General features: G+C 43.5%; 1 protein-coding gene across 6 annotated transcripts in view; it reads left to right on the top strand.

Moving 5' to 3' along the window:
- AKAP13 (A-kinase anchoring protein 13) overlaps nucleotides 1–27734 on the top strand; it is a 378791-nt gene that overhangs the window by 216902 nt on the left and 134155 nt on the right. For all 6 annotated transcript variants that reach the window (XM_075897025.2, XM_075897027.2, XM_075897026.2 and 3 more), the window contains exon 11: nucleotides 171–247. In XM_075897025.2, coding sequence (XP_075753140.2) covers nucleotides 171–247 — 77 coding nt within the window. The remainder of the gene's footprint in view (nucleotides 1–170; nucleotides 248–27734) is intronic.

Raw genomic sequence — 27734 nt, 5'->3', positions numbered from 1 at the left:
TGTAGTGATAAAATTACTAACTAACAAGCAGGAAAGTGAGGAATGAAACCGCACCTATTGCACGAAAAATAAGGCTTGTTGAGTTTTTTACAGTTATTTGAATAAACAGAACAGCAGCAGCCATGGAGGAAGTTTCTTAAATCTACTTTGCAAACCTTCTGTCTTTGCAGAAAAGTTGGAGATGAAAACTGAAGATGAGGTGGATTTTTTGAAAGACCCCAGCGCGCATGCAGTTTCCGAAGAAACTGTGAGTATCGTTGATGCATTTTTAACTTGCATGTTACAAGGCTTTAAAAAGAAAGATCTGTACAGTTGTTGATGATCAGATGAGTTGCTCATTTCCTTGCTGTGAGGGTAAACCTAGGTTGTAAATTGTGGTTTTTCTTTTTAACCTTCTGAAAATGACATTGTCTTTTAGTCCTTTTTTGTTTTTGAAATGGGAGTTTTCAGTCTCTATATAATAGATAACTCAGGTCTGTTGATTCCGCACAGTATGAAGTAGTCCAAAGTTGGAGAGGTGAAAGATTCCTACCTCTCCCCTACAGTATTGTCGTAGCTAATGGTGTAGTTATCACAAAATGATTGTTCATAAATGTGTACTAAAGATGTTAAGAGGCAGGTAATCCACTAATCATGTAGTCAATAACATTTTTATCAACTACATGATTAGTCAATAAGGAAAGGCTTCCTCAGTCCCAAATTGCGCTGAGTCTGGGAGCTACCCACCACTGTGGCTATGCAGTTTAAATGTAGTAAGAGCTGGGCGCACAGGCAGCCTGGCTCGTACTACATTTAAACTGAAGAGCTGCAGCAGGGGTAGCTTCTGGACTCAGCACGACCTGGACTGAGCCAGAATTTCTCAATCCTTGCTCACGCCAGATCCAGCAGCCCCTGTTGCATGACTGCTAGAGGCGGCAGTGCTGAGTGGGGGCAGGGGCACTGTTGGAGATGGTGCTGGAGGGAGTCGATTAAAAACCTGCTCCTGCTCCCTTCCCCCCTTGCTGCCTCTAATAAAGAGGAAGCAAGGGATGGGGGAAAACAAGTAGTTGACTTGACTACCTGATAAGCCTAGACTTACCAAGTAGTTGACTACTCGCTTACATCCCTAATGTGTACAGAGAGACAGCATGGTCCTGTGGATCATTTGCTGCACTTGAGGCCAGGAGACCTGGTATTGTATGTGATTCTGCTCTATCACTTCATCTCTGTGCTCCAAGTATCTGTTTAATTTGTGAATTCTTCAGGGCAAGGGACTGTTATGTACAGGCTGGTCTATGCTAGAAAGTGAAGTTGACCCAGCTACATCACTCTAGGGTATTATTTGTTTGCATTTCTGAAAGACATAGTAAAGCCAGCCTAAGCCCCAGTGTGGACAGTGCTAGGTCGGACAACAAATTCTTCTACCATCTCTTGGAGAGGTGGATTTACTACACTTCCATCCCTGTAGTGTTTATGCTGCAGTGATATAAGTGCTGTGCTGCTGTTGTGTAATATCTTGTGTGGATATCATAATTTGTGTGTTTGCCCAGTGCATAGCACAGTGACACCTCAATCTTGGTTGAAAATTATAAGTATTATAGTAATAAAATAAAGAATATTTATAAGCACAAATACCAGGGGGCGCATACAATAGGAAACTTCAGGAAAAAGACCAGGCAGGAAATCTGAAATGTCACCTTCAGCTGTCACCATTTTTCAGGATTAATTTCAATAATAAAGGTTTCCACATTAGTTTGTGGTAGAGGTGAGCAATGGCTTAAAATAATATTTATGCATTTTGCTCTGTTAAGAGCTGTCCTTCTTGATGTTATCTGTCCCAACTGTCCAAGGCATTTTCAGTAGTGTGCCTGCACACTCTCTAAAGCAGCTGTGTTTGTGTGTTTAGTTTATAATTAAGAAGCTAATGGTATAATAGTAAACAGTATGGAGATGAAGTAACATTATAGGGTGGAGCCCAGAGAATTCTTCTCTGTACTGCACATTAGTGAAAGCTCTTTGGGCAGGAAAATAATCTTACCAAAGCAGACAATAAAACCAGGCTTATTTTGTATGTTTTTAACAAATAAAGGCTGTTTGTCATTGTTAATTCAGTAAGCCATCTAAGGAATACTGCTAGTAACCTTGAAATCTAAAGTGTGTGCATTTTGATAAACGTCTTTCATTATCATAATACTAGTATAAAGATGCTGATTGTTCTTAACCCGCCCATAATGACAGATAATTTTCATGACTAAGCCCTGGATGTCTGCTTGTGTAGCAGGATATATTCAGACAAATACACGAAAGAACACACCCCATATTTCATTTATTTCAAGCAACATGCATCTCAAAAGAGGAACAAAAAGAAAGGAGGTGAATTTAATTTTTGTTTTATGTGAGTTATTATGTAGGGGATATGATTCTTTAACATAAATCTGGCTGCAGCCTGGTCCTATCCTTTGCTCCTTGTAGAGGGAAGGCGCATGGTCAGATTAGCCAACCTCCCCAGCACCTTTTAAATCTGGCTTTTCTGGTGTAGGACTGGGAGCGGCAAGAGAATGGAAAGTTTGCTGCAGAAGGAGTGACAGAGTTTCCTGTTGCTAAGTTCAACAAAAACAACATAACAACAGTACTATATTAAGGCCATTTAAAAAAAAAACAGCTGAAGGTTTATAAATAGAACAATTCACACAAGTAGATTCTGCTAGTGTCTAGATTTACAGTTGGGTGTGGGAGGGGACAGAAGAATAATAAAATATAAATGCACTTTTCTCTGTGCTTTCTGTTACTACTTTATTTATTGGTAATTTCACATAGCCAGGAGTTTTTTCAGGTGCTCGCTGCCTTCTCATTAGTGGGATATTTTGTGATTAATAAAAGTGGTTTCTTAGCTTGCTTCAAACAGGGAATAGTTGATTACTTGCACCTACTCATGAGTTTTGTTTATCAAAGCTTCTTTACTAATGTTACTAGGAAGCAAAGTGGAAGTAACTAGGGAGGTTAAAATTAGTTTATTTTAATAATTAAGTAGTCGATAGAATTTGTATCGACTACTCGATTTCTTGATAGAGGAAGGTAGCCAATCCAGTCCTGGCTCGTGCTGGAACCAAACCCCACTGCGGTTCTGCAATTTAAAAGGCAATAGGAGCTAGGCAGTCCGCCCGCCCCTGCAGCTGATACTGCCTTTAAAATTGCAGAGGTGCAGTGGGGTTTGGTCCACGACCCGGCGCAAGCAGGGACTGAGCTGAGCTGCCGGCCTAGCAGGTAGCATCCCATGCCCAGCCAGTAGCCCCTCAGCCCACCCCAGAACAGCACCCCTGTGGACAGGGGCTGTTGCTGCAAAGCAGCTCTTGTCTATGGGGGGAGTCTCGACTTGCCGCTAGGACCCGCCCACCCCTGCAGACAGGAGCTGCTGCTGGAGTGGCCTCCGTGTCCTGCCTCTCCTTGCTGCCCCTGATAGAGGCAACACCGTCTATTGCTGCCTCTGATATAGAGGCAACAAGGGGAGGGGGAAATGCAAGTAGTTGACTTGACTACCCGATAGGCTTCCCTAGTAGTAACCACATTTTTCACATCTGAAATTTGCATAGTAATATTTGCATATTCATAATTCGGAAATGAATTTAAGTGCAGAGAGGAACAAGCATTGAATTTTCAGTTCCTAAAAGAGAGATGCTTCATTGTCCTCCTGAACCTGTTGCATTATATATTTGATGATGTGGGTTGGTAGAATTCTATATACAGTAAAACTTCAATAGTCCGTCATCCAATTGTACGGCACTCCAGATAGTCCGGCATCAAAATGGCAAGAGCCTAGTGAGTGTTTAAGTAAATCATTTACAGACTGTATTAGTGTTGAAGTGTATAATTTTTGTGTTTGTGAATAAAGTGCTATATTAAGTGTTTTAAGTTATTGTATTAATAGTTTAAATGATTAACAGTTTAAGTGATTAGCCAGTGCTGCACACTACTGTACATAGTATCCCCATTTTATAATACCTCCTGTTAGTCTGGCATATCCAATAATCCGTCACCACGTAGGTCCCAGAGGTTCCGGATTATTGGAAGTCTACTGTACCTTTTCTTAAGGTTTAATTTCCTAGCCAGAAGAGCAACTGGATAGCTGGTGTCCAGCGATTATACTCATCTGAGCGTTCTCTGTACAAGTACTTATCTTGTCCCAGAAAATGTTGCTTGAATATGACATTTCTACCTGTGATGGAAAAGCTGCAACTGAAAAGGATTTAGGAAAAGGGTGGCTTTGAGAGTTGCAAATATTAAGAATATAACAGAAAAAGAGTATTTGAGAAGGTAGTTCTGAGTGGAAACATTGGAATGTAGCAATCAACATTTGGATTTGGTTTCTCTGTACACAGAACCATGCACTGTCTTTCAGTTCATTGACATAAGAAGCTACAGTTGTTATAAATACTGTTAAATGCAACCTGGGAAGATCCAATGCTGGGTGTTCAAAAGTACCTATCCACCTTCATCTTCCAGCAATTATTTGAGGATGAAATTGTTTGCTCTTCCATCCTCCTCCTTGTAAGCTTTCTTCAATAGAAGTGGGCTTTATAGTGGGCATTTCTCAGACATCTTCAAACTGCTTCCTTTGAGATTGTGTGTTTTATTTTAGGTCCAGTTTTGTAGCAAGAACTTCTCAATTTGTTCTTTCGTGAATTTAGCAGTATGTACTATAAACTGTGATTATGGCTAAGATTTAATTAGCACTTTTCTGTGTCACATTTTGTATTTTATTTGCTGAACAGAAGTGAAGTTGGGGATGATCAATTCAGGTTAAACTTTCACTTCTAAAACTGAATGACTTTAGGCTCTTTGTCAAGGGGTCAAGACATACTGGTGGAAAATCAGTCCTTGTTTTGATGATTATGTCCAAGTTTAAGAGACATGACTTAATTTCAGTAAATCTCTACTTTTTTAAGAGTTCCGTGAACATGGTTTTGTGATTGTAATTTAGAAACGGAGTCTGGTAGCTACAGGAGTCAAATAACACTTACTGTTTTCTGATGCACATTTTCCCTTTTGTTGGCCCCAGAAATGAATTGCAGCTGTTTATTCATTGAATCACTTTGTGTAGCTGTGACACAATGGAAGAAATTGCATTTCTTGGGTCCAATGCTGAGAGTAACAGTTGGCCAGTGAGAACACATGATTTCTTCTCCTCTTTGCTTATTATTTTGTGTATTCACCCTAAATGGTTGAGTGCAAGTGTGTCCTCCCTGAAAGGCTGGAAGCTTGTAAAGGACTGTGTGTAATTTCAACAAAAGATACATTGTTGGTAAAAGAAGAATTGGTAATGATCTTTATGTGGAGGGAAACTAAACTAAGTAAGCCATTTGCATTTTTCCACTTGTCTGCCAGTCCAGCTTCTGCAGGAAGGAAACAGAAATGACAGGTACTAGCCACATCATTTACTTAATTGGTTGGTGTTCAGGTACCTTGGGGATGAATGCAGTAGATGGCTTGAATAGAATATACTAGATAATGCTGCTTATATGCCCTTTTTGTACAATGCATGTCATAAGAGTTCTGGTCCATCACGTGTCTCCTGGGTTCTATTGAAATGCAAAATTCTGTGGGATCTTGAGGAGGCAGCGGGGGTGCAGGAGGCTCCATGGGAACTGGCATGTGCAGGGAGCTGCCTTAATAGCCGTCTCTCCACGGACACTACCTCCTCCTCTCCTCTGCTTTGCTGCCAAGGTGTGTGTGTGCATGTAGTTGTTTGGATTAGGGATGTCGACTAAATGATTAACTGATAACCATGGTCTTATCAATCCTATTGACTACATGCATCCTCCCTTGTATTAGAGGCAGCAAGGGGGGGCCAGGAGAGGCTGCTTTTAAGCTGTCAGAGGCAGCAGCATGGGGGGAGGTAAGGGAGGCTGCCACAGAGCAGTCTCTATCTGTGGTGAGTCCAGGCTTGCCGTGGACAGAGGCTTCCCCGTGGGATGCTGGAGCAGCTCCTGTCCCCGGAGAGCAAAGGCTTCCCACGTACAGAGACCTTTGCCAGCCTATGCTGCTGCCTCTGTATCAGAGGCAGCAGTGCAGGGTGGCAAGCAGGGACCAGTCTGTGAGGGGATGACAAGGATGTGCCTTTTTAGGTTCCTGTGAAAATGTGCCCAAATTTGGCCAAGATATGAACATGTTCAGTAGAAGGTTAGTTTTGCAGCTAAATTCTCCAAAGATTAAGACTGTCCTGAGCCTGCTTCAGACCAGATGTCAAGGACTGGGTAAACATTTTCATTATACCTGCATCTTCTGGCAGCCAGGGACTGGTGTGGTATCCAGTACTAGAAGTGAGCACTAGAACACTGTCTTTTTCTTTCAGAATACAGAGGGGTGAGGAATTGGGGAGGTAGAAGGGTCCTTACTTACTTGCAAAAGCCCTGGTGGATGGGGAACAGGAGTTGGAGGATGAAGGGAGCAGAGGGAGGACACAAGATGGGCACGATAATAGGAGCTGAAGGTGGGAACCATTGGGGGCAGGAGTAGAGGGCTATGAAGAGTATGAATAGGAGCAGAAGGGAGGTGCAAGAGCTGGTTTGTGGGGAATGTTGGATACCAGTTCTTCTGTCAACTCAAGTGATAGAGGTCTGGACCTGTAGATCTAAAGATTAAAATGTTTGTTGTTTCAAGGCAAGATGTCAATATACTAGAACTGGAAGGAACCTCGAGAGATCAAGTCCAATGCCCTGCCCTCAAGGCAGGACCAAGCAGTGTCAGACCATCCCTGATAAGATGTCTGTCAGACCTGCTCTTAAATATCTCCAGTGATGGAGGTACACTTCCATATGATAGAATTTCTGCTTTATATATTTTGTAATTAGGAAATTACTTTGAACAAGCAAACAAAAACAGATATTGCAACTTAATGTCAACTACATAAAAGTTAGGAGATGCCAAAATTAAGGGTTGTCCATACAATCCTAATTTGGCCCTCTTATTAATCTATAATGGTATGAACACATAGTTTTCACTTTTTTGCAGTGTTGAAAACTTCAATTGAATGTCTGAAGTTTTTGCACTAACAAGCAACTGAGGGCAGCATCTGATAATGGGAAGTATTGGACAGTCTTAACTATAGGTGGTGCTATAATCTCTGTCTATTGGATCCTTTGTACCATTTGCCTTCATAAAATGTTTTATTGCATTTGTAACAATTGTAACTGTGAAAGGAAGTCACGCAGGAGAGCTGACCCTGTGGAAATAACTTGCAGTTCATGAAGACCACATTGCTTTTCTGGGAGTTATGCAATGAGGATCAATCCCCTCCACCGTTCCAGAGCTGAAAAGGAGAGGAATGGAGTGGAAGAAATGAGCCAAAGATATAGGGTGGTTTGTCTGTCTTTCCGGTTCCGTGGTTCTACTTTTTCTAGTAAGAGTGACACATTGGGGCAGAACTTCAGTCTAGTCATCAGCACAGACCTTTCTCACACCCACTAACATCCTGTCTCTAGCTGGGTCATGGACGGAGTAGAGGCTCCTATGGTCTGGGGGGAAATTACGTCAGATAGTCAAACTTTTTTTTTCTTCTTACTTGTAATCTCAGAATTTTACCGCATAACATTCCCTTTAATGTTTGTTAGCTTTACAAGGTAAATTTGTTCTCATTTCAGTTTCCCCCTCTCTGCTGAACTATATAAAGGCCATTTTCACAGTTAACGCTCCCCTGAGAGCGAATACTCTGTAGCAATTCAGAGCTTTCCCCATCAGCTGTCCTATCTCCATCTGTTGGAGAGTTTTGCTAGTGGCAGTCACCAATGGGCCATGTGCCATTGTAAGCACTCTGATCATACGATCCTGTCCATAAATTTATCGAGCTCAGATATTTGCCAAAGCAGCATATTCCACAGTGTGTACTTTCTAGTCAGACTAACTATCAAATATAAGGAAACTAAAATAGTACCTAGCCTGAGACGATCCTGAACAAGTATCACCAGAACTCTTTTCTATAAATCTATGACAGGAAAGGATTCACGATACTCTTTTTTTCCCTCCTGCCCACTATTCTTCTATGATGTCATAATTCAGATTTCCTTCATGCCTACACCCAGTAATTTTCACTTTAATAAAATAATGTCCAAATTCAGATCACAGAATTCCTGGAAAACAGTAAGGGTATGTCTAGACTATATGCCTTTGCCGACAGAGGCATGTAAAATAGGCTACCCGACATAGTCAATGAAGCGCGGATTTAAATATCCCTGGTTTCATTAAATTAAAAATGGCACCACGCTGTGCCAGCTCAGCTGATCGTTGGCACAGCGTGTGAGTCAAGATGCGGATCGGTCGACAGGAGAAGCCTGTCAGATGCATGTTTATACAGACTCAGACTAAAACGTCTACCCCCTCTGATACTTGTCACCTCAGAGCTGGGCTCTACAGATTCCAAAGCCTGTTGCATGGGGTTCAGAATTTCTGTTATCTTTACACCTTCAACTCCTGCAGATTGACTGCGAAGGCTCCTTTTCAAAGCTGAGTTCATGCCTTCCCCAAGCCCCTCTTGGTACACTGGGTGTTCTGGGTGAAAGGTGCCAGAACTGTTTTGGTTCCACTGCCACAAGATTCTCATCAGACACAAGGCAGTGTTAGCTCGTCTATGGGAGCTATTACCCCTTTGGTCCAAGTGTCCTGCCAGTACCAGTCACAAAGGATATTAATATGTTAGCTTTTCTTCACCCTGAGTGCTGAAGCTTCATATTGTATGTACATGGAGTTCCCATTGCATTCTGCAGATGCTGTTCTGCTGAACAAAACCTCTTAGGCTGTCTGCCCAAGTTGAGATGGAATATGGGCATAATATTTGAATCGTTCTGTAATACTGTTGGATATTAAATAGAAGAGATTAGCTCTTGTTAATATGTGTCATACAAAAGTGCCCTGATACGCCAATCAGTATCAGGGCCCCGTTTTGATAGAAGCTTTTACAAACATATATGGAGACAGATTCTCAACTGCAAAGGGCTTCTAGTCTAGCAATCTTTGTTGAACATCTCACCTCTTGTAAATAATGTATTACTTTCTTTTTCTGTGGTTAATATATTACCGGGTGGTGGGGTTTTTTATAATTGATTCCTATATTAACATTTTATAGCTTTATAATCGAAGGTGTCCATTACCATGGCATGTAATTTGTTTGGAGAGTAGGGGTCTATTTCAAGAAGTGGGTCAAGTTCTGTGGCCTGCAAAGTGCAGGAGGTCAGAAGGTCAGACTAGATGGTCAGAGGTCTCTTCTGATCTTAAAGTCTATGGGCACATCCTCACTTACCTGGCTGGAGATCATTGTTTTGGTATTTGATTTATCAGGTCTTGTTAAGACCCATAAATCGAATGCTGAGGACAGCTCCTGTCGGTGCCTGTACTACTTGTACTCATGAGGAGAAAGGGAAGCTGACGGGAGCATTTGCTCCTGACCGTTTCCCACTGTGAAAATGGTACCAACCTTGGGTTACAGTAAGCTGACTCCAGCTACGAATTTTATGTGGCTGGAATTGTGTGCCATAACCCAATCTTCCAGGTCTAGTGTAGACCTGGTCTTTGAGTCAGTTTGACGTCTTTTGAAGAAATACTGAGTTGTACTTAAATGCTTAGGAGAACCTACCCAATTTGACTTTCAGTTCTACTTTAACACTTTCAGTCTTTTCTTGTTATAGGTGGAAAAACAGCAAACAATTGCCACATAGTTAACTCTGGTTCTAAATATGGAGAAAAGCTGTTACTGAACTCAGAGACCAAATGCTGATTTTCAGTGGAAACATATATTCTGAGAAGTAGGTATTTTTGGAAGTCATAGTAGAATGTTTACTTTTTAAATGTATTTACATTCTGGTACTTTGGAATTTGAAATTGGAACACCGTAACCTGAATAAGTAATGGCTTGTTGCTATATAGGCTAAGACTAATTGGTTATTAGAAAGGTTTAGAAAGGAATCTTATAGCCAAGAATTTTACACTAGTGGTAGATTTTTAATTGTATTGCTATACATTTACCTTTTGATTTTGGGTTTTTCCCCACTTCGTCTTAAAATATGACAACATTAAACTGGTCTCTAGCTCTCTCACCATCCTGGGAAGATGTTTGCAGACTTCTTGACACTTATCCAGCATGCTAGTTCTCTCTCACAGTCATTCATCACAAGTGGTTCCCAGGGCTCCACCAAAAGAAGAATGTTGTTATTTTGTTGTGTAGAAGCAAATATTTTACAGCAGCAATACATTCCCAGGCCTGCGCTATGATTGGTGCTGCTGCTGTTGGAAATAAAGTATTTAATATAGTTGAGTACACTTTCTGTGTTAGAAGGTCAGACACAGTGATGGAATTTTAGGGAACCCAGATATGGATGTGAGTGATTATCCAAGAAATGAGCTGGAATTAGTGTTGTGGCAGTTAATGCAGAGTTAGAGACTGGTAGTAATATCTAGGAATGGCACTTGCAGGCAAAGAGGTTGAAAAGGGTTGTGCATCAAAAGAAAATACAAAAAAAATGAGAAAGGAAGAGGGAGGGCAAGAGAGAGAAATCATTTTATTTAAAGCTAGAGTGTAGATTAGAAAACAGTTCTTCTGTTAAGTATTTCAATTCACACAGTGTGAATTGTTATGAAAATCTACTTGGCATTTTATCCAGTGCCATTATTGAAACACTTTACCTGAAATTATGGAATCGAAAGCTGAACTTAGCGTCATAGTTCCTTCATAGAATCTGTGTAGTTTTTGTTTTCTCTCTCTCTCTCCCTCCCTCTCCCCCTCCACTTTCTTTTGTAGACTGTAACACTAATTTCTGCAATATCTTTTCATGCCAAGCTGAAAATACTAAGTCCTTGTTCTTCTGTGGCCTGCAAAGTGCAGGAGGTCAGAAGGTCAGACTAGATGATCAGAGGTCTCTTCTGATCTTAAAGTCTATGGGCACAGCCTCACTTACTTGGCTGGAGATCATTGTTTTGGTATTTGATTTATCAGGTCTTGTTAAGACCCATAAATCGAATGCTGAGGACAGCTCCTGCCGGTGCCTCCTCTACTTGTACTCATGAGGAGAAAGGGAAGCTTCTCTGTTGCTGCCTGATGGCTTTTATCCATTTGCGTGACCAAACCTGACAATCGGTTGTGAACACAGGTCAGAAACCTCAGAGAACCTATTTTTGGTTTTTCAAAATGTTCCTAGAATTAAAGGAATTTCAAAATACCCGGTTAAATAACAGCTCAGATGTTGTCATTCCTCTCTTTTCCTATTCGCAGAGGATTAATTCAGTGCACTGTTCTGTTCTCACTTGCATGAACCCAGATTCAGATATAGCTGAAAATATAGGTGACTTGATTCTTGGTGGCTTCTGTCATGTCTCTACAATCACAACATTTGGTATAGTTGGCAGTGACTGAGAAGTCTCCAGCCTGGAGCTGCACAGATAGGGGTGAGGGGATGGAGTTGCAGTCCAGAATTAAAAATCTATTTATTTTAGGACTATTTAAGGTGCTGTTGTCAGATTATCAGGTTTAACAGTACCTTTGACACTCAAACACCCCCCCCCCCACACACACACACAAACACATGCACACTCTCAAACCCTTGAGAGCAATCACTTGAGGTTGTAGGCTGTCATGAATCTCTGTCTCTCTCTGTCTCTTTCTCTCTCTTTCATGGTGAGTTCCCCAATAGGTCCAGCCAGGGTCCAGCAGCTATGGTTAACGTTTCTCCAGTGGCTACAGCAATATACACCATCCTTCAAAAAAAGCAAAATACATTTATTGTTAGGTGACAAGTTTTTCCAGCCCTTCTGCACGTGTTGCCTCCTGCCCCCATCACTTTCGATATAAGGGCCTATTCACTTCCTGTATCAAGAAATTAGGTCTCTCTCATGAACAAATAAAAGGAGTTTTTCTTCACATAATGCACAGTCAACCTGTGGAACTCCTTGCTAGAGGCTTTTGTGCAGGTCAAGTCTTTTAACAGGGTTCAAAAAAGAGCTGGAGGATACATCCATCAATGGCTGTTAGCCAGGATGAGCAGGAATGATGTCCCTAGCTTCTGTTTGTCAGAAGCTGAGAATGGGCAACAGGGGATGGATCACTTGCTGATTTCCTGTTCTGTACATTCCCTCTGGGGCACCTGACATTAGCCACTGTTAGAGGACAGGATACTGAGCTAGATGGATCTTTGCTCTGACCCAGTACTTCCGTTCTTACGTTCTTAGTTCAAATTCAAAAACTCTTTCTATGTTTAAGTCTCTGGAGGAGGAAAAAACAGTATATGTAAAGTTCTCCAGGTGCTAGAGTTTAGTCTGTCTCACTTCCACTCTCTCTCACTGATTTTACATCTCAGAGGAGCTGTGGTAACCTCCTCCCATTGAGTAAAATATATACATAAACCATTCATCAATTAAATAGAATATCCCCCAAAATAATCCCAGGGCTGCAATTTTGGTCACACCTGTTACATTGGTATCTAAGGGTATGTCTACACTACCACCCTAGTTTGAACTAGGGTGGTAATGTAGGCAACCGGAGTTGCAAATGAAGCCCGGGATTTGAATTTCCCGGGCTTCGTTTGCATATTGCCGGGTGCCGCCATTTTTAAATGTCCGCTAGTGCGGACTCCGTGCCGCGTGTAGCCGCGCGGCACGGAGTCCGCACTAGCGGACATTTAAAAATGGCGGCGCCCGGCAATATGCAAATGAAGCCTGGGAAATTCAAATTCAGGGCTTCGTTTGCAACTCCGGTTGCCTACATTACCACCCTAGTTCGAACTAGGGAGGTAGTATAGACATACCCTAAGTGTTTGGTATTTAAAGAACATCATCCAAGTTGTGGGGGGACCCCAGTCTGGTAAAACAGAAGTTGCTGCTTATCACAATTTGAAATGCACTTACGTTACTGTGATGAGAAACCCTTGTTATGCCTGACTATAGCCAGCGCTAGCAGCCCTGCACTTTCATAGCCATTCAGTGCTCCAAAGCACTCTCAAATTAAGGTCATATCTTTGGCTATGTCTGCACTACAGGCTTCTTGCGCAAGAAGCTTTTTGTGGAAGAGATCTTCCTCAAAAACTTCTTGTACAAGAGCATGTGCACACTGCAAGAGTTTAGTCTGTCTCACTTTCGAGAGAGCGTCCAGGCTGCATGGACGCACTCTTGAAAGGAAACTCTGATTGCTATTTACAGAATGGCCACCAGGCCATTTACAGAATGCTATTTACAGAATGGCCACTAGGCCTGTGCTTTTTTAATTGCCTCTTTTTGTGCAAAAACCCCGTTTCCCATCCACACATACCTTTTGCGCTAGAGCTCTTGTGCAAAAAGGAATTGTTCCTTGTGGAAGAAAGAATACCTACACCAGAAAAAACCCTCTGTTCTTTGGTTTTACTTGCATATAAATGCGCTTGAGGTGTGGACGCTCTGAGTTTTTGCGGAAAAATGGCTGTTTTTGCACAAAAACTCTGTAGAGTAGACCTAGCCTTTGTGGTGAATTACTGCATGTCAAGGCCAGGTGTGTATCTACAGCCCACCAGCTTGCCATGTGGACAATGCTACAGTACAGTGATAGGGTTTACTAGTAATGGAAGTTGAAATATGCCAAGCTACACTCCAGGACTCTCACCTCATTGTAGCGGAGTCTACATGAGAAATTATTACATGGCAGGCTGGTGTACACCCTGGCTTGCCATAAAGTAACTCACCATTGGGGGTTATGTAGAATTTCTGAATTCACCTTCATTTGTACAAGAAGCCACATCATATCTTCAGTTGCAGATACTCCTGCAGTGCATGGATGATGCTGACTTTTCTGTTGAAGGAGAATGCAAAAGTATGAGTGGGACACCAGAACATTTTTTCTTTTTACCATCATTTAGGTCATTTCCTTCACCAGTTTGTTGTTGTTCCTGTGGTTTGTGTTTGGCCTGCTGTTTTAGAAAAAACATACCCTGGAGCCTGTAACCAGATATGTAACTCAGTTTTTGCAGTGGTTTAGTGAAGTACATCATAGCAGCAGTGAGATAGCAAGAGATGTTGCATTGGAACCAGCAGATAGAAGAACCAGGTATTTTAAGACGTCTCTTTTTTTCATTGAATATATTTAGTCTTCTTGTAGTTGTTGTTTTATTTCCCCTCACCTCTCTGCTTGCTTGGGTTTTTTAGTCTTTTTTGTATGTAGGTGTTTATAATGAAAAACAAAATTAGTGCTACAATGAGATTAGAGTATAGGAACGGTTCTCTCCTCTTCTTGTTTATCTTGTAAATGCCCACAGTGTGCTCAATGCTGTACAAAAGTGATAGCAGTTTTTATGTCAAAATATTTACTGTATAAAGAATGCATGGAGAATCAGTTTTGCTTCTCAGGGGGAGGGGGAAAGAAGCTTCTTGGGAAGGCATTTTGTTTTGCTTGCTGTGTGTGTGTGGTTTTTTTTTTTTTTTTTTTAAAAGAAACAACTTTGGGGGCAAATTCTTGCAATAATTGCAAAATTGAGCCTGAAGTAAATAGTCATGGTGCAGCTAAAATCATCCTAAGAAAAGGTTTTATCTTGGATATCTTCTCTGTTCCTTTAATACAGTAATGCAGGAAGGTAACTATCAGGGATGTAAGAGAGTAGTTGATAAATCAACTATCCAATAAGCCTAAGTTTATCAAGTAGTAATATGGACTTCCTCCCACTGCTTGCTGCCTCTATATCAGAGGCAGCATGGAGGAGGGGAGGCGTGTAGGAGCTCGTGCTGAGGAGAGTCCTCTTAAAAACCTGTTCCCTCAGCACTGCCCCCTTCTTTCAGAGGCGGCAGCGGGTGAGGGAGAGGGCAGGGGAGAATGCTCAGGCAGCAGTCCCTTGCCAGGTGTCACAGATGGGCTGCTTTGAGAGCAACAGCCCCTGGCCGCAGGAGTCCCAGTGAGTAGCTGGAATGGACACACCCCATACCCACACACGTCCTCTGTGGACAGGGGCTGCTTCCAGCTGGGCAGGCATTCCAGCTCAGTCCTGGCTTGGGCTGGGACCAAACGCCACTGCGGCTCTGCAATTTAAAATGGAGTAGGAGCTGGGGGGCAGACTGCCTTTTAAATTGCAGAGCTACAGTGGGGTTTCGTTCTGGAGCAAGCTGGGAATGAGCTGGCTGCCTTCACCTGTAAGTAATCAAGTAGTCGATAACAATTCTATCAACTATTCAATTACTAAAATAACCTAATTTTAATATCCCTGTTACCTTTGTGCATTTTATACATGTGTGTAACTTTCTTTCAGTTCTGTGTGCTTCCCTCTCCTGCAGGGGATGCCCTTTTGTGTGCTTTTCTGATTGTACAGCAACAGAGTTGCTTTGACCAGAGTTGTGACAATGATCTATTTGTGTCCTTACTAGCATTTCACTATATACACAAAGCTGTATATTCCCCTTTTGTGTACTGATTATCCTTGCTCAGGCCTGGGCAGACACCTTCCTTGGGCTGGATCCGGCCCGCCAAGCCACTGGATCCAATCCATGGACGCAGCAAGGAGCCTCAGGCAGACTCCCCTGCTTGCCCCACCCCCACACGCCACTCAGAAAATCAGCTCCTGGACCTCTTGTGTTTCACAAACTGTGAGCAGAAGGGAGGAGAGAGTGGTGCTTCATGGCTGCTCCCTCCCCCAGCACAAGAACAGTCAGTGTGTAAACTTCCCCTCTCCCCTCTGACTCTGCAGCCTGTGCGGGGGCAGGGCAGGTTACTGCCTGAGAAGTTGGGCTGCTGGCTAGAAGTGTCTCAGGTACATCTCCCGGCCAGAGCCTGCCTCTGGCACCCCAGCCCCTCCCTTCCCGCAGCCCTCTGCCTCCCCACTCCTGTTCCCCTGCGCCACATAAGACAAACCTTCTGCCTCCCTCCTAAGCCCATACCTTCTCCCAATCCCCTGTGTGATGGACTAGGCCAGGTCTGAGCACCGCTGAGGGTGTCCGCTCCGAGCGAGTTGCTCAAAACCAGGGCTACCTATAGCCCTCGCCTGGAGACCTTTCTCAAATAGGCCACAAACTAGTCGCACAGAGCACTTCAGCTGCCAATATGGCCAGCAGGAAGCCTCACATGCAAAACCCCTCAGACACCCCAGCTCTCCCTGTGCCACAATCAGCCCTGGACCTTGCACACAACTGAGAGGTTATAAAACCCGATCTCACCTACTCCGAACAGATCCTCCTGGTCCCAAAGAAAACAGCCACAGTCCCAGGTCAATTTACACTTTAGAGCAAACCCACAAGAGCACGCTGGGCCAATCCTTTAGAATCTAAAATCTAAAGGTTTATTAATAATAGAAAAGGTGGAGAGTAAGATTAAGGAGAATACATTACATACATCAATCACCAAGTTCTTGATACAGGCTCTTAGCAGAGATATTACAAACTGCTAGCTTAGAAGTCTCTGGTGTACATCCTGTATCATGACGGGTCAGCAAATCCTTCCCGGCTCTCTTTCCCTAGCAAAGATGCATCTGGAATCAGGAGCAAGATTGAAGAGAAGATGGAGACGGCCTCATGAGATTTTTATATTCCTGGTGTCTCCCAAACCGGAGCTGGTCACATGATTAAGTGACCTATCTGTGTTTCACATGCAATGGGCCACTCTCGAGAGCCATTGTCCACGGAGCTGTGCTAGTTAGCCCAGCTATTCACTGAATAATCCTTCCTCACAATAGGCAGTCCACGCCCATTGCTCCCTAGCAGACAGAGAATATTTTCAATACAAGAACAGAGCCCATATTCGTAACTCCACATACAGAAATCATACAAGTATATGAGTATCATACATAGAATTAGCAGAGTATAAGCTTTCATTTGACACCTCACATGGCCCACTTTGTACAGAATTTGGGGCAGATGCCACCAGTGGGTGCAAAAGTGATCTGTCTGCTTACTTTAAAATCCAATAACGTGACACCTTGCCCTAGGTCACAACCCAAACCCTTGCAACCATATCCCCTACCCTAGGTCACAATGCCTTCCTGCCTTAGGTCAGAACCCAAATTCCTGCACCCTCTCCTGCATCCTAGTTCCCTGCTGTAGGTCACAACCCCCTCCTGCCTTAGGTCACAGCCCAAACCCCTGCACACCAATCTCGTGCCCCAAGTCATAACTGCCTCCTTCACCCAAACTCCCTCCCAGACTTCACAGGATGTCCTGCACCCCAATACCTTACCCCAAGTTCCCTTCTGCACCCAACTTCCATCCCAGACCCTGCACCCCCTCCATTAATATAATGGAAGAGTGCGGTCTTTGACCACTTTCCAAAATCTTGACACCCCTCCCCCAGTCAAAAATTATTGCCCACCCCTGTCCTTGCTGGTGAGATACGCAAGAAATGTAAGCCCTGCCCTTTCTAACTCATTAGTTCTAAGACCTGCTGTTGAGTCTGCTCAACATCAAGCAGGGTGACTTGTTTTCCTGTGTCTGAGAATGTACTTGCCTCCTTAAATTAGAATGAGAGCCTAAATCCTAATTTATTTGACGTTCAAGTTTAGCTCAGCCTCCCCATGCAATTGGACACATTAAAGAGAATACCTAAAAGCACCGAGGAAGGATATCGCTATTTCAGATTGGTATATGATGCAATTGTGGAAAGGTAGGTGATAAGCTCCTGTTTCAATTTTCGGTCTGAGATCTAGCACCCAGGAGTTTAGCAGTTTCTTCAATCTCTTCTAAATGCTGCAGCACAGTTCTTAGTGAGGCTTATTAAGCACCAACACATTGATGGATGTGGATAATTGGAGTCTGTTCCCATCCAAGTATTTCTCAGTCATTTTCCCCCCTATTCTCCTTTTTTTCTTTTTTCCTCTTTTGACTTAGTGTTTCTTGAAAACTTTAATTTTTCTTAGTGTTTGTCTTTGCAGCCTTAGGCACATGCACACAGAACCTCCGACGTTCTAAGACATAGGAATCAAATTATTGTCTTAAAAGGGTGATTTTCATTAACAAAACAAAGGAAACATTATTTGGTTGCTAAGCATTGCAACTAAAAATTAAAGAATTAAAACACAGAAAATTGCTTCCCTGTGGTTCAGTTTGGAAAGTTACAGTGTAAGAGGGTGCTTAGCACAGAGAAGTCCAATAAACACAAATATAAATGAAAATAACCTGATTGCATCTGACTAAACATTCCCTGTTCTACTCCTATATCTGTTGTTTCAAGATTTAGTTCTTTCCTAAGCATGGATGTCTCCGTGCCTGGCTCACTTCATGTCCTTCCAGCTCTGCTCTGGTTACACAACATCAGGAACAGATATGCCACTGATGTCAATTCAGAAACCCACATTCTGTTTCAATTGGCTCTCCTGGCCTACTGTCAACTGACTTCCTGCTTTCCTGGCATTCCTGAGGACTCTCTAGGAACCATTATCTATGATTTAAATCCCAACAGGCAAGACAATTAGGGCTAGGTCCCAAGAGCGAACTACTGTGAAAGACTTTCCTTAACTGAATGGTTGGAATGTCCAGAAAAGGGTATTACATCTCCCGCAGTCATCACACTTGTGCTTGAGCATTCTGTGATACTTGGCACCCATCACTTCACTCTAGGGATGTGAAGGACTAGTCAACTATCTGATAAGCAAATGCAGATCTGCTTAATCGCCTAGTTGCGCCCTCTCCCTTGCTGCCTCTGTCGGAGAGGCAGCAAAAGGGGAGTGGGGTGGAGGAGGTGCTTCAAGGCAGCAGTGCTGATAGAAGCCTAGGGCCAGATCCCGAGCTCCAAGTGGTGCTGCAGCTTTGAAACACTGCATGCTGCACGGGGCCAGCTGGAGTGTCCCTACACTGCAGGAGGCCTGTGGAGTCCAGGATCAGTAGGGGAACACCCCACTGATCCTGGGCTTCATGCAGCACTGCCACTTTTGAAACAACATGGGGAGCCTGGCATCAGGCTCCTTGAGGCATTTCAAAGTGGCAGCACCACATGGAGCCCTAGGGCTGTTGCTACACTTCAAAGTCAGAGGCGCCCTATTGATTAATCGAATAGTCGATGCAAAATGCATCGATTATTCGATTAGTCTATTAGTTGATATTTTAACTTCCTTACTTTGCTCTGAGGTGCAGCCAAAGGGACAGGTTAATCGACCAGGTCTACACCAGTCCTGGCAGCTCAGCTTAAGGTACGCAATTGCAGTTACATAGAATACATAGCTGGAGTCTACTTACCTTAAGCTGAGCTCGGCGGCGACCCCAGAGTGGGAAGCTGATGGGACCAAACACAGGCAGGGACGCCTTCTGAGTTTAATTTAGGGACTCTTAACTAAACTTGCTAAATCAAATTCCGGAAGATCGACTGTGGCAGAAGTGATCTTCCATTTAGTGTAGACAAGGCCATAGGTGCTGCAGGGGGATTGGAATAACTTCCCGCCAGCAGGAGCCAATTTTAATAGAAAGATACCTTATAGTGGAAAGTGTTAAGTGCCATGTGATTAGGGTGGAAGAAATATTGTACTCTTCTTTAAATGGCAGGATTCAGGGATCACACCAACTGCCAACCCTTAGTAAGTAATAGGGAACTGTTGTGAGTTGGGTTGCTGCCTCTCCTTTTGTAAAAAGTTGAGATCCCTGTGTTGGGAGGTGAGAGTGTTGTCTGTCTGGGGATGACCAGAAAGGGGTGAGTACCTTGTGGAGTGGTAAACCCCAGAGGTTGAGCAGAGTTGGGTTTTATGGAATGGATTATATTTTGGGGGAGGCAGTATATCTTTTTGGTAAGAGAGACACCTATGCTTACCACCTCTACTAGAGTCTTTATTTGGACTCTCATCTGCAGCGTTTCACTGTTACCTTAGGGTGGTTGAGACGGTTGAATAAAGCTACTACGGTACACTAGAAATGTAGATGCTGAGCTGGAGATATGGTTGCAAGGTTTGGGTCCCTAAATCCCTGCAGTAGTAAATAGGAGACCGACATGGGAAAAATAAGGTAGTGCCGAAACCAGAGCCTTGAAATATAAACTAGGAGCAGAATGCTGCAGCCTGTTTATTAAGTGGCATATCTTGGAGCTAGCACATCACCACCTGTGCTCTGCATCTGCACCTGCTGGTTTGTTGGAGTGGTTTAAGGGGGGGGGGGGGGGGGGGGAGCAACTGAACGAACAATGAAATGACCTGGGATCTGCTTTCCTCTCTCTCTGTGCCAGACTGCTGCACCAACAGAGATGCTCAAGGTAGAACTTAACTCTGGGTTTCACTTCTTTACTCCCTAGTGTTCCCTCAGTCTGAAATAACCTGTAGGGCCATCTGCATGTTCCATTTCTCTGCCCGAGGTTTTGGGGAAGAAGAGGGAGAAGGAAATAGTGAGGACAGGGCTTTGCAATCGTGGAGCAATATCACTGAAGTGTTGGTTGGCTTGATTGTCAGTTCTGGTAAATGCTTACCCTTTGGGGAAGCTGCTGTGTTGTGTCTTGTATTTTTAAATGTATGTCAGAGGCATCTGGGTTCCAGAGGAGGCACTTTTCCTCTTGCTTTTTGCTATATCTTTAAATAAATAGATTGATTGAATAACTGTTCTGCTAGGAGGGATCCCAATACTGAGAGAATGGTCTGCCCAGTCCTTCTCAGTACATCCGACTTTCTTCTAATTTAGACTTTGCTTTTGGGATTTTCTAGTCTGATCCTTCCTTCATGGTATTAGTCTTAATTGTGCTTCAGGTGCCAGTGTTGCCTCTTTGCTGTGTGGCTCCTTGGACACAGAAACCTGTCTTAATTCAAGAGCAGGGCTCTGCTTGTTTCAGATAAGTGACCTCTACTTTCATTAGCTTTTTTTGTGGTTACCATTCTTTTGGGACAGTGCTGCTGCAAATAAACAAATATTCAGTCAAATTTTAGTAACACATGCTCACAAAGGAGTTTTAAAGGAAAAATCAGTCTGTTGCGTTCAGGCAAAAGAGGTGCTAGGAAATCTCTCGGAGCAATGTATGCTGTGAGAATTGTCTTTTCGCCCTGTCTAAATAAGAGTGTAACGAAAAGGTCTTCATAAAGTACCCACTGAGATTACAATGCAGGAGCTTACACATCCCATTCTGATTCCTTTTTTTGTTAAGAGTCTAAAGCTCACAGACAAACTTCCACCCAGTAGCTGAGCTAAGTTTCTCTTTGAAAACTCAGGTATTTGGTTTCATCTAGAATACTTTCTAATTGAATTTCAGGTTTCTCTGAAAAGGACAAAAATGAAATGTGTATATCATGATGAGTAACTACTGTTCCTCAACTGGCAAGTAATGCTGTCTGGTGGGCTGGCTATCTTTGACAGGTCTGCTTTTTACATCTATTGTGCATCGCCTTTTCTGGAGAATACATTGGTAAATGTCTGGAATTGCAGGACTGAAACAGCAGGGGGGCAGCTGGCTGAGACTGTGGTTATAATGAAAGCTGTGAGAAGGATGTGGGATGAGGGGGGCCATGTGTGAAATATCAGAGAATGCTGCAGATCAGAATTTTGGTGCATTAACAATACTGTATATTGGAACCAGAACTAGAGTCACAGGGAGTGCAACAAGTCAGGGTTAAGGTACCTGAACAGTGCAGTGTAGACACCCGCTTGAGCATTGCATTTTCTTTGTTTCTTATCTAATGCCAGTGGTGCATAATTGAAAAGGGAAAAGGAGCTTCTCAATTTAAGCACACGTTGTCTGGCCGTCACCCTTTGAGCTTTAGTGCGAGGAGCGTGGTTCTATCTGCCTCTTTACCATGCTCTTTGAGGAGACTGTCTTTAGTGATGGGGTAGGGATGAGCATGGGGAAAAGCACGCAACTAATATTTTTTTTCCATATTTCTCTGAAGTTGACCTAGCCGAGAGAGCACAAAATAGCAACAGCTGTTGAAAAAGCCATAATTGTTTGACTATATCAGCAGGAGTTCCCATAAAACATATACATTCTCCCATCCCCAACACAGTGAGGGAAGAGGCAGGGAATGAAGGAAGATCATCTATATAAGGCGTTTCCAATGGGCAGCGCAACAAGGAGCCCAGGATCAGCTGGGCACTCAAAGGGGCTGTACTGCATGGAGCCCGGGGTCAGCTGGGGACTTGAGCTGATCCCGAGCTCTGCCTTGTGCTAAACGCTGCCCTGGCGCTTCAAAGGGGCAGCATTGCGAAGAGCCCGGCAGCGTTTCAAAGGGAGGAGGGTGCACGTGATTAATCACGATTAAATTTTTTAATCGCTTGACAGCCCTATTAATCACTTTAAAAAAGGTTTGGTGTTGGCCAAAAGACATCACTATCTGTCAGAAAAGCTGCAAACAGAAATATACTAAAGTATATTGTATTTCTTGAAACATTTCTAATTTTAGCTTAAATTCTGTCTACTCCCCTATTACTGACTGCTTTGGTTAAGAGAGAAAATGTTTTTCTTTCAACAACTTTTGGATCTTTTGCTGACTCTCTTCCCCACCACCCCCTTTAGCGTCTGTTAAATAAGCCCATTTAACAAAATCCGATCTTCTTATAAACATGGAATAATGACAGTATCCCACATATGGGATTCATTAGCTTTTTGCATGTTGTGAAGTACCGTATATACTTGTTCATTAGCCCATTTGTTTATAAGCCAACATCCCCTCAACCCCCGTGCAAGACGAATAGATAAAAATGGCGAACTGCTATGACCCTTTCAGAAGCTAATCCTGTATTTCAGTGGTTGGCAAACTTCAGTTCCCAGCTTGTCAGGATAAGCTGCTGGCATGTCAGGACATTTTGTTTACTTGGAGCATTCGCACTCATGGAGCCCTGCAACTCCCAGTGTTTGCGATTTGCCGTTCTTGGCCAACAGGAGTTGTTGCAAGAGGCTGCCAGCTCGTCCCTTGGCCCATGCTGCTTCCCACAACTCTGATTGGCTGGTAGAATGGTGAATCACAGTCACTGGAAGCTGAGGACTCTATACCTTTGGATTCTCCAGGTATACGACACATCCATGGCTCCCTTATGGGCTGAGTACTGAAGTTTGCCAACCCCTGATCTACAATGACAATGTAGGCCCATCAATAAGCCGATCCCCACTCTTTAATGCATCACTTTGTTACACACACGCACACCCTGCAAAAATAATTCATCTTATGAACAAGTATATACGGTAGTCTTTTTGCTAGCATCAAAAATTTTAGACAATAATGTGGCATAACAGCCTAAGGGCTAACTGAGTCAACGGCTGTTCCAGCTTTGAAGACAGATTAATTAACCGCTCCATAATGGCAAGGAATTCATTTATTGCTTTACAAAATAATCTCTTGTAATTCTTGTATCCTCCAAATCCTTTTGTTTTACTTTTAATTGATTTCATTGGGACCTCGGACGCTGATTATGTGAAGGTTTTCATGCTTCTGAGTCTTATAAATGTTTGTGCTGTTAGGCCTATGACAACTTCAGGAAACCTTCCCTTCGCCCCTCATTTAATTTAATTAATTTAATCTATATTTATTTATTAGTTTTTAAATCTCCTTCCTTGGAGCTGTTCGCAGGAGGCTTGAGATCTTTCTTTGTACTCAAGAACAGACTGCAGTGTCACCTGTGACATCAATAGTTTTGACTGAGGAAGGAAGACCCTATTTTAGACTCTCCATGCCCTCTGACAGGGCAAACAATGGGGCAACTGCCCCAGAACCAGGCAGTTCAGAGGACCCCAGGTCTCTGGCTGCTGCCACCAAGCTGAAGGGCTGGCTAAGTGACATTAGCCCCCTGTTCTGCCCGATGCCATGCCTCCCATCTTGCTCGGAGGCCCAGCAATTCTGTCATCCCCCCAGAGTCTCTCCAGTACCTCAGGGAACTTCAAAAAGTTTCAACCATTTTTAATGCTTCTGTGGGGCATTTTCCCCCTAGTACGTTATGTGCCCATTGGGTGGGGTTTACTGCAGTACCACCAAGTTTACACTTCTGTAGCCTTGAGGGGCTGAGGTTTCAGCAAGAATAAGGTAACAGTGTTTTGGACAGTCTTTGTCTATTCCATTTTCATGCCCACAAACCTCCTCACCACACTCAGTGGCTTGTGCTTCACACAGCTTCCAAGCTAGGACTGACATTGTTAGAAGCAAAGAGGGCACTATTCCACTGAGATGTTCTGCCAGCAGGAACAAATTAATTCCAGTGGGTTTCTGTGATAAACTGGAAGGAATGACATCCTTCATGTTCCATATTAAGAGCCAAAAATTCTTGCTGAATAGCTGCAGCATGTGTTATTCTATAATAATAAAAATAAATATTATTTTTCTTTTCTATAAAAATGTCAACAATAAGGCTTATGCCATGATGTCTGGCTGTTAAATAATAGGTGTTTTTTATCTCCTGAACTGCTGCTTATAGTGTTATATAAAGCTGTGAAGATGAGACATCCTGGGTATAGAATCATAGAACCAGAAGGAAACTCAAGAGATCATCAAGTCCAGTCCCCTCTCTCATGGCAGGCCCAAGCACCAGTTAGACCAACCTGCTCTTTAAAATCTCAATTGATGGAGATTCCACAGCCTCCCTGGGCAATTTATTCCAGTGTTTAATCACCATGACAGTTAGAAAGTTTTTCCTAATGTTCAACTGAAACCCCCCTTGCTGCAATTTAAGCCCATTGCTTCTTGTCCTGTCATCAGAGGTCAGGGACAATATTTTTTCTCCCTCCTCCTTGCAACAACGCTTTAGGTCAGGGCTGGGCAAAATATGGCCTGTAGGCCATATCCGGCCCAAAGACACAGCGGGGAGCCTCAGGCAGGCTACCTGCCTTCCCCGCAGAATGCTTAGAAAAGGAGCTGCCAGGAACTCTTTGTCTGTGAACAACTGTAAGCCCAGGGGGAGAAGGGAGAGCCTTCCCCTGCCCCCAGCACAATCCTATTGGCCAGTTTCCAGCCAATGAAAGCTACTTGTTCGAAGAACAAGCAGCACGTGAAGTATCCTTCTCACTCCCCTCAGGCTCGTAGCTATTCACAGACCTATATGGCCCCTGCTGTGTCTGTGCAGGCAGAAAAACTGCCTGAGAAATGTGCTGGGCTGCTTGCCGGGAGTCAGCCAGGTAAGTCTTCTGGCCAGAGCCTGCCTCTGGCACCCCAGACCCTCCCTCCCACCAGCTCTCTGCCCCCTTATCCCATATAACCTAAACTCTCTGCCTCCCCACCCCACCCCCGTACCCATACCCCTTCTCAGACCCTGCACTCCAATCCCCTGCCCCAGGTCATAGCCCTCTCCTGCCCTAGGTTACAAACAAACCCCCTGCACCCACTCCGAGACTCTGCACCGTAGTCCCCTGTCCCAGGTCACAACTCCTTCCAAACCTTGGTCACCACCCAAACCCCTGCAACCCAGAGCTTTGCTCCAAGTCACAACCACCTCCTTCACCCAAACTCCCAAACCCCACACCACCTTCTGTACCCCCGTCTCTTACCCCAAGTTCCGTTCTGCACCCAGCCTCCATCCCAGATCCTGCACTACCTCCATGAATATGGAAGAGTGTGGCCCTTGACCACTTTCCAAATTCTTGTAGTGGTCCTCCCATCAAAAATTATTGCCCACCCCTGTTTTAGGTACTTGAAAGCTGTTGTCATGTCCCCTCCCTGTCTTCTCTTTTTCAGACTAAAAACAATCCCAGTTATTTCAGTCTTCCCTCATATTTTTGTGTTTTCTAGGCCTTTAAATCATTTTTTTTTATTGCTCTTCTCTGGACCTTCTCCAGTTTGTCCACATGTTTACTGAAATCCTGTGCCCATAACTGGACACAATAATCCATTTGAAGCCTAATCAGTGCAGAGTAGAGGGGAAGAATTACTTCTCAGTCTTGCTTACAAGACTCCTGTTAATACATCCCATAATGGTTGCTTTTTTGCAACAGTATCACACTGTTTACTTGTATTTACCTAATGGTCTGCTAAGACTCTTAGATCCCTTTCTGCAGTACTCGTTCTTAGGTAGTAATTTCCTATTTTGTACGTGTACAACTGACTGTTTCATCCTAATGGAATACTTTGGATTTGTCCTTATTGAATTTCATCCTATTTACCCCAGACCATTTCTACAGTATTGTCTAGATTATTTTGAATTATAATTCTGTTCTCCCAAGCACTTGCAGCCCCTCCCATCTTGGTATCATCCACACACTAGTGTATTCTCTATGCCATTATCTAACTCCTTAATGAAGGTACTGAACAGAACCAATCCCAAAACTGAGGTACAAGGTTTAATTGGAATCATACCTACTGTTCACTGGCATCTGTTTAGGAGAAGGGAGCCCGTCTTAGATTGCTGCAGTCACCAACTCTACTGCAATTATCATTGGAGTCTGAGATGTACCCCTCCTCCCCCTCCCAAAACAAATAATACAGTGTCTTCTCTTCCCTTCCTTCTTCAGTAGCAGCCAAGCAAAAAATTGACCTGGAAATGCAGTCTAATGGTGTATGCTTTTGTATACCAGTCTTCTACTTTCCCAGCCTTTCTCCTTTTAATTTTCTAAACTGCTTGATGAAAGAGCAGATTTTTTTTCTTTTTAACAAAATGCCTAGCAGGGACCATAGCCTAGATTCTATGTAATTCCCAGTCTAATCCAAAGTGTGTGAATCCTAGACAGTTAAAGAGAAGAAAAGTCCCATAGCACAGGGGATCATTTTCTGGTCTGAGCTCTGTATTTGAATTATCTTTCTGTGTTGATCAGTTTGACTAAAGCACTTTAAACTAAAAGCTTAGAAGAAGGGTAGAATTTGAATTAGAGATGTTAAATATCGTTTAATTGAATAGTCGAGTAAACTCATGAACTCTTATTGGTTACTCGACTACTCTATAGTACCCAGGGGTGCGGCCCGCAGCCAGTGCGCTCTGGCCCTGCTCTGCCACTCGGTGCTGCTGCCTCTGTATCAGAAGCAGCATTGAGGGGTGCCAGGCGGGAGCTGGTCCGTGAGGGGAGCCACTTAAAAAAAAAAGGCGCTCCCTTTGTAGACGGGCTGCCGTTGCCCGATGCAGAGTGCTGTGGAGTGGCAGTAGCCCCTGTTTGGGGGGAGTCTGAGCTCCTGGACCCAGCATGAGCCAGGACTGAGCCAGGCTGCCTGCCTGCCCAGCTCCTAATACTCTTTAAATGAAGAGCTGCAACAGGGGTAGTTCCCAGACCCATCGTAAGCCAGGACTAAGCCTGACTACTGGCCAGCCTGCTAAAAAATGTACTGGCCGGGGGGGGGGGGGGGGAATGTGTGTATTCTATAGCATTAACCGATAAGCGTTTGCTTATCGGTTAATCAACTACACTGTTACATCCCTAATAGGAATACTTCCCCATCTAATGTGTGCCATTTTACGTTGTCTAGTAATTTACCTCATTGTTTTTGTATGTAGGTTTTTATTGGACCTTTTCAGCCAGTTGGTCTGTCTCATCTGCTATCCTGTCTCCCTTATTAGCTAAACGCATAATGTTTCCTGGGGAAAGCATACACCTGTCCTAAGTCCTTTCAGATAGATGTGTGCTACAATAGGAACATAGGAATTGGCATAATGGATTGAACCAGTGGTCTGTCTGATCCTGTAGTCTGACTCCAAGACTGGCAAGTGGAAGTTGCTTCAGAGTAGACAGATGTGAGATAATCTCTCCGCTACATCAGAGTTGAAATTCTAAATTTAAACTCTGAAGCATTGAGTGGAATAATCTCTTTCAGAACTTATTAGCATTAACTGGTACAACTCTGGGAGTTCTAGTTTTTCTGATAAACGTCCAGTCTTTTTCTGTGTCTCTAATTTTATGGCCTTAATGTCATCCAGTGGCAACGAGTTCCATAGTCTAGCTGCACATTGTGTAAAAAGTACTTACCAGTATTGTATTTGCC

This window comes from Pelodiscus sinensis, chromosome 14, assembly GCF_052426305.1.
Source record: "Pelodiscus sinensis isolate ZL-2025 chromosome 14, ASM5242630v1, whole genome shotgun sequence".
NCBI classification, from domain to species: domain Eukaryota; kingdom Metazoa; phylum Chordata; order Testudines; family Trionychidae; genus Pelodiscus; species Pelodiscus sinensis.
Note: the sequence above shows the minus strand (reverse complement) of the source record. Positions and strands in the feature narration are given on the sequence as shown.